A 16,616-nucleotide genomic window follows, 5' to 3' on the forward strand; every position below is an offset into this window, starting at 1 on the left:
CAGCTGTGTGGAGACAGATGGGCAGTTAGCGGAGAACAGTGGTATCCTTACTACCCCCGGTTGCTGTGAAACACGCCATCTTCCTAACTCTTTCTTACGTGGGGAAGCTGCTTCCAATGAGGATCCTCCCCAGGGGATACGCCTTCCCGTTGACGGTCACCGGAGGGCTGACTTCCAGGTTGCCGAAGGAGTCGAGACTGGTGACAACCTCGAACAGAGGCTCCCTAGTCACGTAGCCAAAGTCCGGGCCCTGGGAACACAGCAGTCAGCACAAATGTTTAGAGTGAATTCTCTTTCCTTGCCCCAACCCCGTGTGGTCTTTACCAGACACACCCTTTGCTCCTAAAGTTCCTGAACTCAGCATAGATGAATAAAATTAGATTACCAGAATTAGAGCAGTAGGCATAGACTGGGCTAATGTTGCACTAGGGATTAATGGTGGACCAGCACCCTTGGACCTGCTCTGTCTTTGGCATTTGACGCACACAATGCTCATAGATACAATGGCTTAACTGCCTCCCTGACAGCCTGAAGGTTTGATTGTGTCTGCCAGTGCATGGATACATGATGAGGGGGTTACATGGCAAGGGACCCCCTTCTCTCCACGTGATGCCCTCACTCTTCTCCGCACAAGTGAGCAGACCTGTTTAGGTATGGAAGGAAGTACAAGTGGCCCAGACACTTGGTGGTGTGCAACCAGACTCGCTCTCCCTACTATACATGTGGCTGTGATTTCCTTTACTGACTATCCAATAGCTCACAGAAAAATGGTTTACAGTAAAAAGTCAGACATGCAGAGGGGAAAAAGTCCTCCTGCTCAATTCAACACTGTTCCAACTTCCAGATGGTCAAAATACCCAGAGTGTTAGCAGAGGGTGGATGAAAACCTGTGAATGAGCAGTTCTTGATGAAAGCTGGCAAATGTCCATGGTACAATGTGGTCACGAAGGATGAAATTCACGCTTGTGCAGAGAGTCATGCCAAGGTCTACGCCCCACTTACATCTTGTTTTGAGGGCTTACTGGAAGTGGCACTGAAGTGGCCTTGGGATGACGCTCTGCAGGGGTTGAATTTCACACTACCTGCATTGCCCGCAATAATTTGCTGACATTTTGGGTCAAATGCACCAGGGAAACACGGCAGTATTGAAAAGGGAAGTAAATGCTAACAGTGCAGTAAAATCATTCACTGCTATTCCAGAGGTATGGTAAGAATGTGGGGCAAGTGGTTTACAAAGGACAACACAAGACGCCGTTGATATGCATACACGTTGCTTTCACACATTTAAGTCAGCATCGATGTGATATGTGAGTAACAATCTGATTTGCAACTTTACGGTTTAAATTCTAGGGGAAAGGGAAAAGCTGACAATGGAAGAGGTTGCTCGGGCTTGGGTATAAAGAAGTTACATTTTCCTGGCTAATGCACTGCAGTGCAGTGTTGCAGAATTGGCAGGCAGCTGTGCAAACATGGGCTGCAACTCCATGGTGGAACTTCATTGACTTCAGCCTACTATAAGGTGGATAGAAAGCTGACTAGATCGTCGGGCTCAACGGGTAGTGATCAATGGCTCCATGTCTAGTTGGCAGCCGGTATCAAGCGGAGTGGCCCAAGGGTCGGTCCTTGGGCGAGTTTTGTTCAATATCTTCATTAATGATCTGGAGGATGGCGTGGATTGCATCCTCAGCAAGTTTGCAGATGACACTAAACTGGAAGGAGTGGTAGATACGCTGGAAGGTAGGGATAGGATACAGAGGGACCTAGACAAATTAGAGGATTGGGCCAAAAGAAACCTGATGAGGTTCAACAAGGACAAGTGCAGAGTCCTGCACCTAGGACGGAAGAATCCCATGCACTGCTACAGACTAGGGACCGAATGGCTAGGCAGCAGTTCTGCAGAAAAGGACCTGAGGGTTACAGTGGACGAGAAGCTGGATATGAGTCAACAGTGTGCCCTTGTTGCCAAGAAGGCTAACGGCATTTTGGGCTGTACAAGTAGGGGCATTGCCAGCAGATGGAGGGACGTGATCATTCCCCTCTATTCGACATTGGTGAGGCCTCATCTGGAGTACTGTGTCCAGTTTTGGGTCCCACACTACAAGAAGGATGTGGAAAAATTGGAAAGAGTCCAGCGGAGGGCAACAAAAATGATTAGGGGGCTGGAGCATATGACTTATGAGGAGCGGCTGAGGGAACTGGGATTGTTTAGTCTGCAGAAGAGAAGAATGAGGGGGGATTTGATAGCTGCTTTCAACTACCTGAAAGGGGGTTCCAAAGAGGATGGATCTAGACTGTTCTCAGTGGTAGCAGATGACAGAACAAGGAGTAATGGTCTCAAGTTGCAGTGCGGGAGGTTTAGGTTGGATATTAGGAAAAACTTTTTCACTAGGAGGGTGGTGAAGCACTGGAATGGGTTACCTGGGGAGGTGGTGGAATCTCCTTCCTTTGAGGTTTTTAAGGCCTGGCTTGACAAAGCCCTGGCTGGGATGATTTAGTTGGGAATTGGTCCTGCTTTGAACAGGGGTTTGGACTAGATACCTCCTGAGGTCCCTTCCAACCCTGATAGTCTATGATTCTATACTTATGCCAGGGATAAATTTGGGCCACTTAGTTGAGTGCAGCGAGGGGGGACTGATTCTCCACTACTTTGCATCTTGTGTAGTCATTGACATCTGTGCAAAATGCTGCCAATACAGAATTCTACACTCTCATTAAACCAGGAGGAGTGCTCTGCATTCACTGCCACGACTGCATACCAGCCTCTGTGCAAGGTGCCAACTGTTTGATGGCGTCGTCATCAGCCAGGTGGAGAGCCAGTAGCCTGCCGTCGAAATAAGTCTGTGGGCACTCGGCAAGGATGTGAGACACAGTCGGTAGTTTGGAAGCCTCTGTCTGAATGAGCGGACGAGGACACATTGGACAGTGCTGGTTATAATGGGATACGCACTTGGAGATGTGCCTCCGGGATCTCTTTCTTTTTCTGGAACGGTCACAGGCTTGTTTACAGTATGCCCGGGAGACATGCTTGGCAAAAAGGGATCCCTTCACGCGCACCGTAGCCCTCATTTCTGGGGGATCATCAAAATGATTTATACGAGAATGCGGACGTGTCGGTTTAACAGGCCGGTTTCTGCTTACTCCTCCTAACATTCTGGGCACATTTAACTCTAGAGGCATGAGAAGGGAGCCTGCTTTTATACTACAGGGAAGAGGAAACTCTCACTTTCTCTTTCCAGCCTCTCGCAGACTTCCAGAGATTAGTTGTTTGGACTTTTTTTTTCTGAAAGGGCCTGAAATCCTCCCGCTGCCAGGGTTTTCCTGCGGGAGCGCAGGCTTTATTTTTGCTTAAGCAGTTCAGGTTCTAAAGCACTGTCTGAACCAGTGCTACTCAGATGGCTCGTAGGCCGCAAGTGGCTCTTTAATGCCTCTCCTGCGGCTCTTTGCAGCACATGATATTAAAACACGGTGTAATTTAACTATGAACCAATCAGGATGCTTTTCCTGTGTTATTAACCAATGAAGTTATCAACTTGCTCTGTTATTAACTTATTTGCTGTGAGAATAATATATCAACTAAAATATTTCCCAGTCACACTGTTTAAATATGAATGATGAGCGATCGCTCGTTACTGAGTATGATCATCTTCCATGGGAGTTATGGGTCCTCAGGTGGCTAATGAGGTCAATCCTTGAACCACAAGTTCTATTACAATGAGGGCAGATGTTTTCAGACTCAGCAGGAGGCTGTTCACCATGACTGGAATCAGTCTCTCCTTCCTCCTGCGCCTCTTGTCTTCTTCAGCTTGTTGGCGAGCAAGTTCAAAATGCAGGGGACCATCACGTAAGATTTCACTCCATTTTAAGCAATCCTGGGCAAGTGTCTCCCAAGTGTCAATGTCAATATTACACTTTTTTAGGTTGTCCTTCAGCAAGTCCTTATAATGCTTCTGTTGTCCACCCACGATACGGTGCCCTTCTTTCAGCTGAGAGGACAGGACCTGTTTTTGGAGGCAATGGTCTGGCAACCAGACAACGTGACCAGTCCAGCGGAATTGCGGATGGATGATCATTGCCTCGATACAGGTGGTCTTTGCCTCTTCCAGAACACTAATATTGGTGCACCTGTCTTCCCATTTGATCTTCAAAATCTTACAAAGGCAGCGTTGATGGTGCCTCTCAAGGACTTTCAAGTGGTATCTATAGGTTGTCCAAGTTTCGGACCCATACAACAGTGTTGGGGAGAATGACGGCTTGATAAACAAGAAGCTTGGTGTCTGTTTGAATGTTGTGATCTTCAAAAATCCTGTGCCATAAGTGAGAAAAAGTTACACTGGCACAGCTCAGAGGATGTTGAATTTCTGCATCAATATCTGCCTTGGATGAAAGATGACTTCCAAGGTAGAAGTAATGATCGACATTCTCCAGTGCCACTCCATTGATTTTGATAGATGGGGCATGTAATACCTCATTTGGAGAGGGCTGATAGAGCACTTTAGTCTTCTTGGTATTAAGAGTGAAACCAAGACTGCGTAAGCATCGGCAAACACGTTCAAGATAGTTTGAAGATCTTTCTCAGAGTGGGCGAAGATTGCGTTGTCATCAGCAGACTGACGTTCCACAATAGTTGTTGTGGAGAACTTACTCTTGGCTTTCAGCCTGCTAAACCTGAACAGCTTTCCATCCATTCTGTAAATGATTTCAACGCCAGCTGTAAACTTCCCAGCAATTAGGTAAAGAATGACGGCAATAAAATCCACAAACATGGTTGGGGCGATGATACAGCCCTGTTTGACTCCTGTTTGTACTTTGAAAGGTTCACTCTGGGAGCCAGTGCTGCTCAGAACAGTTAGCATGAAGCAATTTTAGGACATTGGTGTATTTATCAGTCCAGAGGGCATGGCGATTCACTGAGTCAAAGACTTTAGTTAGATCAATAGAAGCCATGTACAGTGGTCGGTTTTGCTCCTGACACTTTTCTTGCAGCTGCCGTGCTGTGAAGATCATATCCGCAGTTCTACAATGTGGTCGGAAACCACTCTGTGATGCCGGTAAAATTTCTTCGGACAGGGATAGAAGGCGGGTTGCAAGGATCCGTGCCAGAACTTTGCCTTCAATGGCTAGGAGGGAGATACCACAATAATTTCCACAATCCACTTTATCTCCTTTCTTGAAGAGGGTGACAATCAGGGCATCCTTTATTTCACTGGGAATCGCCTCCTTTATCCTGATTTTAAGGGTAAGCAGGTAAAGATGCCAAATTAGCTCTGGTCCACCGTCTTTAAAGATTTCAGTGGGGATCCTATCTAGACATGCTGCCTTGTTGTTCTTCATCTGCTTGGTGGCATTGTGTACCTCATACAAATTGGGAGGGTCTCCGAGCTCATCCCTAAATAGTCGTTGAGGGATTTGCTCAAGGACTTCATCTGCAACCATAGAATTACGGTTAAGGAGATCTTCAAAATGTTCTTTTCAGTGAGAATTGATGGCTTTGTCGTCCTTCAAAAGTGTGGTTCCGTCCTTAGCGTGAAGAGGATTCAGACTATGGCAAACTGACCCATAAATAGCCTCGGTGGCACTAAAGAAACCACACGTATTGTGGATATCCGCGAGATGTTGGAGTTCTTGCGCTTTCTCAGTCCACCATTTATTCTTGAGTTCTCTGGTTTTACGTTGGCCTTCCGCCCTCGCCTGGGCACGGGCTTCTCTCTTTATATTACAATTTATGTCATTCTGCCAAGCACGAAATGCCATTCTCTTCTCATTGATGAGTTGCTCAATTTCAGCATCATTCTTGTCAAACCAGTCCTGATGTTTTCGGGTTGGTAGCCTATGGTTTCTTCACAGACATTGATGATTTCTGCTTTCATCTGGCTCCAGTGTTCCTCAATTTCTTCTGGAAACTCTGATGGGAGCTTTTCTTCTAAGACTGCTTGGAAGTGGTCACGCTTAATAGGGTCCTTCAAATCTTGAACCTTCAGCTTGCACCTGACCTGCTTCTTTTGCAGCCTCCATTTGGGAGCGATCTTAATTTTCATTGTATATCGAATAAGGCAATGATCAGTCCAACAGTCATCAGCACTTGTCATTGCTCTTGTGAGAAGTACATCACTACGATATCGGGCACGAACTATGACGTAGTTGAGGAGATGCCAGTGCTTTGACCGTGGGTGTCTCCAAGATGTGTTGAACTTTTCCTTTTGTCAGAAAAGAGTGTTCATAATAATAAGTTCATGTTCAGCACACTTGATCAGGAGCAGAAGTCCATTTGAATTGCTTTTGCCAACTCCTTCTTTCCCGATTGTTCCTTTCCACAGATCTGAGTCTCATCCAACACGTGCATTGAAATCCCCCAGAAGGCTGATCTTGTAAAATGGTTTCCAACTGAGAATAAAAATCTTCCTTTACATTCTCATCGGCATCCAGTGTTGGTGCATAAACGCTCACAATAGTTGCCTGTTGATTTTTGGTGAGCCTCAATCGGAGTGTCATAAACCGCTCATTGATGCCAACTGGTACCTCAGAGAGGCACCTTACAAGCCTGTTCTTTATAGCAAAGCCCTCTCCATGCAATCGGGGTTCATCCATAGATTTTCCCTTCCAGAAGTAGGTGTATCCTTCTTTCTCCTCCCTCACCTGTCCTTCATCAGCTCTTCTAGTTTCGGACAAAGCAGCAATATCGATGTTAAACCGACTTAATTCATGAGCAATAATGGCTGTACGTCACTCTGGTCGGTTGCAGATTGAGTTGTCCATCAGGGTATGTATGTTCCAAGTTCCAAAGTTGAAAAGTTTCTTACCTTTTCAACCGCTGAGGTGATCCTGCTGGATGCGGCTATCCAGCTAGGAGAAACAGAGCCAAGACTATTTTTAGGGTACCTTTTCTAACCCCTTCCCCATGTGGGGTGAGCAGGGTGGATCCTAAAAAGGACTGCTCAGTCATGAGTGCAGCTGCCGAAATGCTCGACCCGCCTCAATCCTCAAGCAAGACGACTGTATCACACACACACCACCTGTGTGTCGGTCTGTAACTAGGAACTTCCGGATTTCACTGTCCTGTTCCCGTCGCCAATCGCCAATCGCCAATCGCCACCGGACTTTTGACTTGTGCAAATGTTATTTTCCCAAAAACTGGAAGATGCCTCTGAGGGACTTCTTTTAAAGTCGGGAGACTGGTGCACAACAGGCACCACACTACCCTTGACAGATAGAGGACTTGAAACCAATGGCATGGACACCATGATGATTGGAGATCCTCTATCTGCTGCAGCCTTCATCCACCTTCACAGCCATTGTAACATTACACAACAGTTTCACCTCCATTGTGCAGTTATCCTCCCTCTGCTCTGCCGTTAGGGACTTCTTGGATCACACTTTGTCTGATACCTCGCCCTTGACCGTTCTGCCATGGGTAGCCCTAAGGGAGTACATGACTCCAGGTAGCGTCGCTCTCGGGATCATTGAGACACGCAAGCCTCTCCACCAGTACAAGGTGGTGATCCATGGAGAGGAAATATGAACAGTACTATAGTAAATGAAACAATGAATTCACACTACTGGGGCTCTTTTGGGTCATATCGGTCACTAATTTGGCTCCTGAACCACTGAGATCACTGGTCTGAACCATGGTCTCATAACCTCCTCAGCTAGCCTTTCCGCTGCTTTGTATAACACCTGGCACCAACCATTCCTTTCATTTGAGGATCTCAAGGTGATTTACCAAGGTGGGGAAATGATATAGTTTATGCATGGGGGAACTGAGACACCGAGGAGTTAAAACCAACATTTGCCAAAGGGGCTATTGGTTTGAGATGCCACAAGGTTTTGGTTCCCCAACTCGAGACGCCTAGAGCCAGATTTCCAAAAGAGTTCAGTTCCCATTTAGGTGCCTACAATGGCTGGCCTACACTGTTGGTGTGGGGGGGTGGGGGTCGATGTAAGATACGCAACTTCAGCTACGAGAATAGCGTAGCTGAAGTCGACGTATCTTATTTCGACTTACCTCCCATCCTTACGGCGCGGGATCGACGGCCGCGGCTCCCCCGTCGACTCCACTTCTGCCTCTCGCCCTGGTGGAGTTCTGGAGTCGACGGGGATCAATTTATCGCGTCTAGACGAGACGCGATAAATCGATCCCTGAAAGATCGATCGCTACCTGCCAATCCGGCGGGTAGTGTGGACGTAACCTAAGCAGCCTAATTTTCATAACTGCCTGGCACCTGGTACCTCTTGTTGTTCTTAAAGGGAGCCACAGGGGGCTGAGTGTTTCTGAAATTCTCACCTCTTTATTTAGGCCCCTAAATGGGAGCTAAGTTCTTTGGACTATCTGGTTCCCAGTGCCTGTTTTTCAAAGCTTGTGAGTGCACCTAGCTCCAAATGGAATCAGTGGGAAGTGCTGGGGCTCGGTGTCTCTGAAAATCAGACCCCGGATGTCTCAAGTTGGGCAGACAAACAACAGGGCAGCCAAAATCAACAGCCACTTGAATGTTTTATCCCAAATGAGTAAAGGGCCGAACTGGGAATAGAACCTCAAAGTCCTTGCTCCCAGCCCTGTGCTCTAAGCACTGGTCATTGCCAGAGCCTTCTTTACAACCTCACTTAGATTTGCATTTTTGAGGGGGAGCTGCAGAAGGCTCATTGATGGCCCCAGTAATCGATATTGCTTGACTGAGGTTAGTGGATCAAGGTCTCTCATGGGGTCTATAAAAGGGAGCTAAGCTTTGCTGAAATCTCAGCTATGCTATTCAAACTTCCCGAGATAGAACGGTCTTGAAATCCCATTAGTGGTTTATCCCAGCAGCTGGAAAACGGCAGAGGTGCCGTATGGTGTTGCTGTCTCTGATCAGAGCTGATCCTATAGGCGCTGGCTTGCAAAGAGCCCACAGGCATATGGCTCTAGCATGTTGGCGATCACTGTACGTGGCATGTTATAAGATTGCCGAGTGAAAATCTAATTCTAAAATATAAACAGTGGAGAAAAAATATGCCCTGGATGTGTCTGCTTGGAAAAAATGCCTTGTGTGGGGCACGGTCACTGCTCTCCATCATCTGCACATCTGTTTTGTTTCACAACGGGTCCGATCAAAGGAGTCAGCCGCTGATTTTGGCAGGGGGAGGAAGTGGGTTTTCAACGAACGAAAGGCAAGACTAATAAGGCCATTTACGTTCAGCTGTGCTCCTGGGTATTTCCCCCCAGTGCCACTCTGCCATGTATATTGGCCAAACCGGACAGTCTCTACGCAAAAGAATAAATGGACACAAATCAGACGTCAAGAATTATAACGTTCAAAAACCAGTCGGAGAACACTTCAACCTCCCTGGTCACTCAATTACAGACCTCAAAGTCGCAATACTCCAACAAAAAAACTTCAAAAACAGACTGCAACGAGAAACTGCAAAATTGAAATTAATTTGCAAATTGGACACCATTAAATTAGGCTTGAATAAAGACTGGGAGTGGATGGGTCGTTACACAAAGTAAAAACTATTTCCCCATGCTAATTCTTCCCCCCTACTGTTACTCACACCTTCTTGTCAACTGTTGGAAATGGGCCATCCTGATTATCACTACAAACCTTTTTTTTTCTCCTGCTGATAATAGCCCACCTTAATTGATTACTCTCGTTATAGTTGGTATGGCAATACCCGTTTTTTCATGTTCTCTGTGTATATATAACGTCCTACTGTATTTTCCACTGCATGCATCCGATGAAGTGGGTTTTAGCCCACGAAAGCTTATGCCCAAATAAATGTGTTAGTCTCTAAGGTGCCACAAGGACTCCTCGTTCTTTTCGCTGATACAGACTAACACGGCTACCACTCTGAAACCTATCACTCGTGTGTGATTCTCAGCTGTGGGTTAAAGTGGCACAAGAGACTCGGGGGCTAATACAATGGGTTCAGAGGGCCCCACCTGCAGCAGAACCAGCACAGATCTGCTTTGTGGGGGTGGTGGGAAGGGACAGGGGTTGGGGCTGCCTGTACACTGTTTGTTTGGGGATGGCCAGGGCAGATGATCCACCACCAGGTAGCTCATTCAGTTCTTCCCCCCCCTGCCAAAGGGGAGCTCACTAGTGCTGTGTGTGTGTGTGTGTGTCTCCCCCCAAGTCCTAGATTGGAGAAGTGACCCTGGAGCGGCTCAACTCCTGCTCTGTGGCTTTGGCCATCCTCTCTCACCCCAATGAAATTGCTCAGTTATTGCGGGAAGGGACTGGGTCTGTAAGAGGTGCTAACCCTCTTTGTTTTACTGCTCAGTGGAGAGGGATGCTGCCTGCAAGGCTCCAATCTCCGGTACACCATCGTTCTCCTCCCCGCGGCCATTTCATCCCCGCTGCCCCGGGAGCATACAAGCCCTATCAACTCCAGCAAAGCTCGGTTTCACTCGGAGAGGCTAATCCTTCTCATCTCTTTTTCGTGGTGTGGGTCCCCGAAGGCTCACGGCAAGGCACACGCCTCGCTGGACGGGGGGAAAGTGTGTGGGGCTAAATCGTGCCAGCTGGAAAATGAGATTGGAGAGATAGAAGGGGGATTAGGTGAGGCTTCAAAGCACAAGATGGGAATATAATATGTTAGCTGCTCCCAAGGCTGAAATTGCTTCTCTAAATACTAAGGAAAGAATTTATCCAGGGGGGCAGAGATAAGTAGTGGCCTGGGTTATTTGCAAAGAAGACGGTCAATGTGCTATTCCCATCCTGCATGATGACTCCAGGACTTTATACTCATTGGAGGCACAGTAAATGATATAGTTCAATGCATTTAAAAGCAATTAACCTTCTCAGAGTGGACCCATAGCGAAGGGAACCGCTTGTGTTTGTTCTGTGGCGCCTTGCTCTCTTCTCCGGTTACCAGCTGCCCTGAGAGATGGGCCTGCTGCGATTGGCTTGGGATCCAAACCGCCCCCCACGAATTCAGATCTGGGCACCTTCTATAGAACAATAGGAATCCAACCACCAAGCAAGAATGAATGGCTGTGGAAAGCTCCCTGCTTGACCCCCTCATGCCGTAGCATTGCTAGATGCTGATAAGGATTTTGCCAGCCCTCGGCTGGAGCTGTCTGTTGCAATCTCTGGATGGATCTGGCTGTGGGTGGTGGGTCAGAGGGTTCAGAGCTGCTCAGGAGACGCACTGCGAGGTAGGGAGGAGACAGTTTTTATAACAGAACCAGAATACCCATCTGAATAAAAAAAAGACACCGGGCTCCAGCATGTAAAGCCTGGGGGTGTCTCTCAACCAGATGCCTTGCATTCAAGCCCGTCTCTGCACACACAGCTGCCTGTTCTCTACTCTAGCTCCCCAGGCCAGAGTCCCTGCTTTGATGGGAACCTTTCCCAGACTACCTTCCTGAGAGCTGGCCCTTTACATTCAGCAGTGATAAGCAGGGCCGGCTCCAGGCACCAGCCGAGCAAGCTCGCGCTTGGGGCGGCAGATTCTAAGGGGCGGCATTCCATCCAATCCTAGGGGGGCACGGCCGCCCTTTTTTTTGGTTCGCCGCTCTGGCCGCCCTGTAGGGGGCGGCGGCGCGGAGGAGGGGAGCGCCCCGCTGGGAGCGGACTGTGCGCTCTGTCTGCCCCAGCCAGTGCCAGGTTTGCAGCAAGCCCAGCAGCCCACGTCCTTCCCTTCCCGCCGACCTTCAATTCACCTGCAGGCGGGAGCGGCGCAGAGCCCTCCCGGCAGGCGGTGCAGCAGGAGGGCCCGAGTGGCGAGCGCCCCGGCTGAAGGAAGCCCTGGAAGCCCCCCTTCTCTCTCTCCCCCCCGTTCCCTCTCCCTCCCCCCCCCGCTAGCCGGGGCACGCACTCCGCTGCCTGGGGCACATATGCAGCGCAGGGAGTCCCGCTAGCCAGAGTGCAGCCGCCGCCCGCCCAGAGGCTCGCCAGCGCGGCAGGGGGAGGCAGCCGCGAGCTGCCAAGTAAGTGGCATCGAAATTTTGCACCCTGGGTTTTTTTGTTTTTGCTTCGCCGCTCCGTCCGCCCTGCACATTTTTTTGTTTGTTTTTTTTTTGCTTGGGGCGGCAAAAAAGCCAGAGCCGGCCCTGGTGATAAGCCCTGAAAACAACCACGTGGCAGCAGGCTGCATCTTCCCTCCCCACCCCCCACTGCCCCCCGATCCAGTGGGTAAGTGACTCCTAGTAGGTTTTCCTTTCCTCTCCTTATGAAGGGGATGCCACACATTCACAGGGGCACAAAAAAGCCCTTGGCCTCAAATAAGCAGGATCAAGGAATCCACCTTGCCCTGGAACAGTGGCAAGAAAACATGACTGTGGCCCCTCAATTTAAATAGATATTAGGGCTATCCATGACCACCTCGATCTGGGATGCCTGGGCAGGCGAACTGGGGATGTTCCCTCCCCTTCTGGGTTCAAGGTCAGCTGGGAGAAATCAGAATGTTTCCATGAAGCAGAAGAGAAGCTGGTCCCTGGACCAGGAAGGATTTAGCAGAAAGGGTGATGGGACATGGGACATCTCCCTTGATGGCTTGGTCCTGCCATAAATGCAGGGGATTGGATTAGATGACTTCTCGAGGTCCCTTCCAGTCCTACAATTCTATGTTTCTTTACTAAACTATGACCTATGACTTAAAAGCCTCAGCAAACTGGAAGTGGACAAACGGGGATAGCTACCTCTCTTGGTCAGTGGCACAGCGAATAAATGGCATTAAAAACTCATCTTGTAGCAACTTGTTCCAGAGTCTCCCTGCCAGCCTCCACGGTTTCTCTTTTACCCATTGCCTCTAGTTCTTTGAAACGGTAAATACTGGGGCCACATTCTCTGTTATGCTTTCGGGAGCCCAGTGAAATCAACGCGGCTGCATGGTCACAGTGCAGAGGAGAATTTGGCTCTTGGTTCTTAGCAAAAAACATTTTTAGACAGAAACTGTTTTCCGGCGGAAAAAGCTGTTTCAGCAAAATCAAAATGTTTCATGGGAACGTGTCGATTTCAATGAATTTTCCATTGAAACAATTCAAAATTGAAATGGAGTCTTTCATTCGGCCTTTCTTGTTTCAGTTCTCTTTGACTTTTATATTATAAAACATTGATTACGATATGTTATATTTACAAGATTATATTTAATATCACATATATTTAAGATTTATACATTTAATATTTTATATGATAATATGTTTTGTCATTATCAAAATGAAATACATTAAAATCCAAAACTCTAATTATATCAATATGGATTTAGCATAAAGAGCTATTTGAGATTGAGGCTTGGAAACAATCAGACAGGTTTCCTGGTCCCCGGGAAAGCAGGAAATGTTGACACCACGTGAGCTATCCTTACAGAATTATGTCCTTTCGCTCTGGGAAACTGAGCTGGGGGCAGCCTTTGGAGAAAGGTCTAAACAGATCTTAAACCCAGAACTGGGTTAGGCATCAGATTCCTGTTTGTAGCGATAAGGCACAACACAACACCAGACTGGAGGGGAAATCACCAAGTGCTTTCACAGGGCCCAGTCCTGCTTCAGGATCTATGACACAGACCCCTGAAGTCCATGGGACTCTAGGCTAGGCAGATCCCAGTCCCACTCAGCCAAATTCCTATGCTCTTAGTTTGCCTGTATAGCGGGCCTCAGGGTTTGACTCCTATTCTCTTGTCACCTGGCCTAGAAGATGCTCATTGATAACCACAAGCCTCTCCCTCTGCCAGGAGACAATACGAGAGAGATCAAACGTGTTTGCAAAACAGATAGGCTGCTCTTACCAGAATCTCTTTGATGGGAAACTCTTTCAGGCCCCCATCTCTGGGAGAGTCCAGAACCACAGGGAAGCATTTGTGAGGAGCATGTATGTAGCCAAACTCGATTTCATCCTGTCCAAGTGAGAAAAGCCATCTATTACACACAGGCCGATGGAGAAGCATTATCCCTCTCTAGTAACACACTCAGACTCAGCTAGGGTGGCCACCTTTTCAAAAGGCAAAAGCAGAACACATGCAGGTGCCCCGCCCCCCTCCATGGCCCCGCCCCCACTCCTCCTCTTCCCCTGAGGCCCCACCCCCTGGCCAGGCCAGAAGCTAGAACCGGGTCGTGTAAGAGTCTCCCTGGGAGCACGGGCTGATGTGGGGAGCCCTGAAGTCCCAGACTCTCCACCTGCCCTGGGTAGGGGGCCGGGGTGCTTGACAGCAGCCCCCAGCCTGTGTCCCCACCCCCCAGGGCTTCCCACAGTGGCCTGGGTTCCCTGGGCAGCTCTTACAACTGCCTGGCTCCGGCTTCTGGCCTGGCCAGGGGCGGGGCCTTGTGGGGGGAGGGGAAGACGAGAAGAAGGGGGCGGGGCCTCGTGGTGACGGGGAACTAAGGCCCACCTCAGTCCTCCCCCCGACCCGGATGAGGCTGGCACTGCCCCTGAGCCTCGGGCAGGCGCGGAGCGGCGCCGCTGGGAATCCGGGACAAATGCTGTCCTGGAGTCATTCAGCCCGGGACCGGGACTAGAACTCTGCATTTCGGGACTGTCCCCCCCAATATGGGATGGGTGGGCACCCTACACTCAGCACTGACTGAGGCCCAGATCCTCCAAGGTATTTAGGCACCCAACTTCCACTGATTTCAATAGGAATTAGGCAGCTAGTTACTGTGAAGGATGTGGGCCTTTCACCCAAGCGCCGGTTGGCGACTATCGGCTCCATTTCACCGATGGGGAGAGGGGAAGAGTTACATTTTCACAAGCGTCCGCTCATTTGGGGGGGCCTCGACGCGTGGAGACAACGAGTGTCTGGCTTTCAGAAGCGGGGTGCCCCCAGTTCCAGCCAGGTGTCTTGTGCAAGCCTTCCTCCCCACTTGGACAGTGCCCCTCAATCCAGCCCTGCAGCACCCGGAACAGATCTGCCAGCAAACCTCGGTTAGGATTCAGAGCCCCCTCCCCCCATCCCCAGAGTGCCCTCCCCAAAGCAGAGATGATCCCAGTAAGCTCTCTGGGGCAGGGACCCTCTTTGTGTTCAGTGTTTGTACACCACTAGCACAACGGGGCCCTGTCCATCAGCGAGGCTCCTAGAGGCTACAGTCATGCCAATAAGGAACCGACCATCCTCAAGAGAAGCTTTGTAGTTTATACGATTCCGTCTCTGGTGAGCTGGGCCTTTAAGGGGTGGGGGCTATGCTGCAGTCGTGCCAGGCTTTGCCCAGCTCCCCAGGTGATGGGCACGAGTTTAGGGGATCACGTGACAAGGATGTCATGTGAGTGAACTAGGCCTGCTGGGAGGCATAAGGGCAGCCGGCCTTTAGGAAGGGGAATGAGGCCAAGGAGACGATGAGGCTGCTGGGAAGAGAGCAGATGAGAACTCTCTGGAGCTCCCAGGTCGAAGGCCTGGGAGAGAGAGACCTGCAAAGAGCAGGAGGTGAGACGCCCCAGCTAGGAGGGCTGCAAAGGATTGAGTCTGGAGGGAGAGCTCTAAGGAAGGGGAAACTGAGGCAGTGTCTGAAGCCAGACTGGGCAAGCCCTGCCATGGCGACTAACACAAACCAACCTCATTTAACAACGGCTTATGGCTGGCAGGTTTTAACACTGGAATTGTTTAACGTACTAAAGGAAGGAAAAATCTTTGTATCGGTCGCCATCGCCCACGTCACCTCACCTGCATCCAGCGGTCTCCACGATTCACGTACCCAAAGCAGACCTTCAGGTCGCAACTGGCTTTGCTCACTAGGCTCTTCACCTCCTTCAGGAAAAGATAATTATCCTTCACACTGTGAAAACAAAGGGAAAGGGGAAGAGATTGGAAGAGGAGGCGGGGAAGGGGGGGAAGCTCACAGAAAGGAGAGGGGGCCGGAAATTACATTCCTCTTCCCAGGCCTTCGAAAGTGAATTGTCCCTGGCAAATATACCCTTCCAAACGCTAACTGGGAAGGGCATGGAAGCTGGGAGTTAAATGCTGTCGGTGGTAAGGCTGTAGAGGTGACATGTATGGATCTGGCCACAGCTATAGGGCTGGGCTGCTGAAGCAGCCGACTGCTGTTGGCAGCATATTGCCGAGCTGGGTTCCGATGGATGGGTTTAGACTTTGGGCTGGGAACTCTGCCATACTGGGACAATCTCCAGGATGAGAAAACCTGCCTTACAGTGATCGATCCAAAGAGCTCTATCTAGTTAGCGTAACAAAGAGAAGATTAAGGGGGTGACTTCTTGATCTCCGAGTACTACTAGCTGATCACAACGATTCAGCTTTCAGCCACTGGATCGCGTTATACCTTTTCTTGTCTAGATTTCGCTCCTACATAGACCTGTTCTTGAGAGAGGACACATCAAGATTTCAAAATTTCAAGTTGCTTTCAGATGAAAATTCATTTCCCACTGAAAACACACGATGTTTGAGATCTCACACATTTTTGAATGGGACTATGGTTATTGTCACCAAAAATGCCACGCACAAACAGTTCTGGGCTGGGAATGACCCTGGAACAATTCAGAACATTTTGGATGAGATTTGCACAGCTCCAGTAATAACCATGCACAGATTCCTTACCAGTTGGACACAACAATAGGTTTATGGACCAACCACGCCAGTATGTCTAACTTCCTTTGACTTTATATAGCCAATTGAGTGGATCATCCCTTCAGTGGAATTGCAGCAGGCAATGTTGCAAAAACTAGGAATGAATGAAGTCCAGTAGATTTGCTTTAGTGGAT

At 49.1% G+C, this 16,616-nt stretch overlaps 1 protein-coding gene across 1 annotated transcript in view; it reads right to left on the reverse strand.

The window, feature by feature from the left end:
* The window catches only part of LOC128826237 (protein-arginine deiminase type-2-like), an 81,926-nt gene that overhangs the window by 10,571 nt on the left and 54,739 nt on the right, over positions 1-16,616 (reverse strand). The window contains exons 9-11 of the mRNA XM_054009434.1: positions 15,565-15,676; positions 13,699-13,806; positions 99-250 (exon numbers count right to left, since the gene is read on the reverse strand). Of these exons, the coding sequence (XP_053865409.1) occupies positions 99-250; positions 13,699-13,806; positions 15,565-15,676 (372 nt within the window). The remainder of the gene's footprint in view (positions 1-98; positions 251-13,698; positions 13,807-15,564; positions 15,677-16,616) is intronic.

The sequence above is a fragment of the Malaclemys terrapin genome, chromosome 19 (genome assembly GCF_027887155.1).
Source record: "Malaclemys terrapin pileata isolate rMalTer1 chromosome 19, rMalTer1.hap1, whole genome shotgun sequence".
In the NCBI taxonomy this organism is placed as follows: domain Eukaryota; kingdom Metazoa; phylum Chordata; order Testudines; family Emydidae; genus Malaclemys; species Malaclemys terrapin.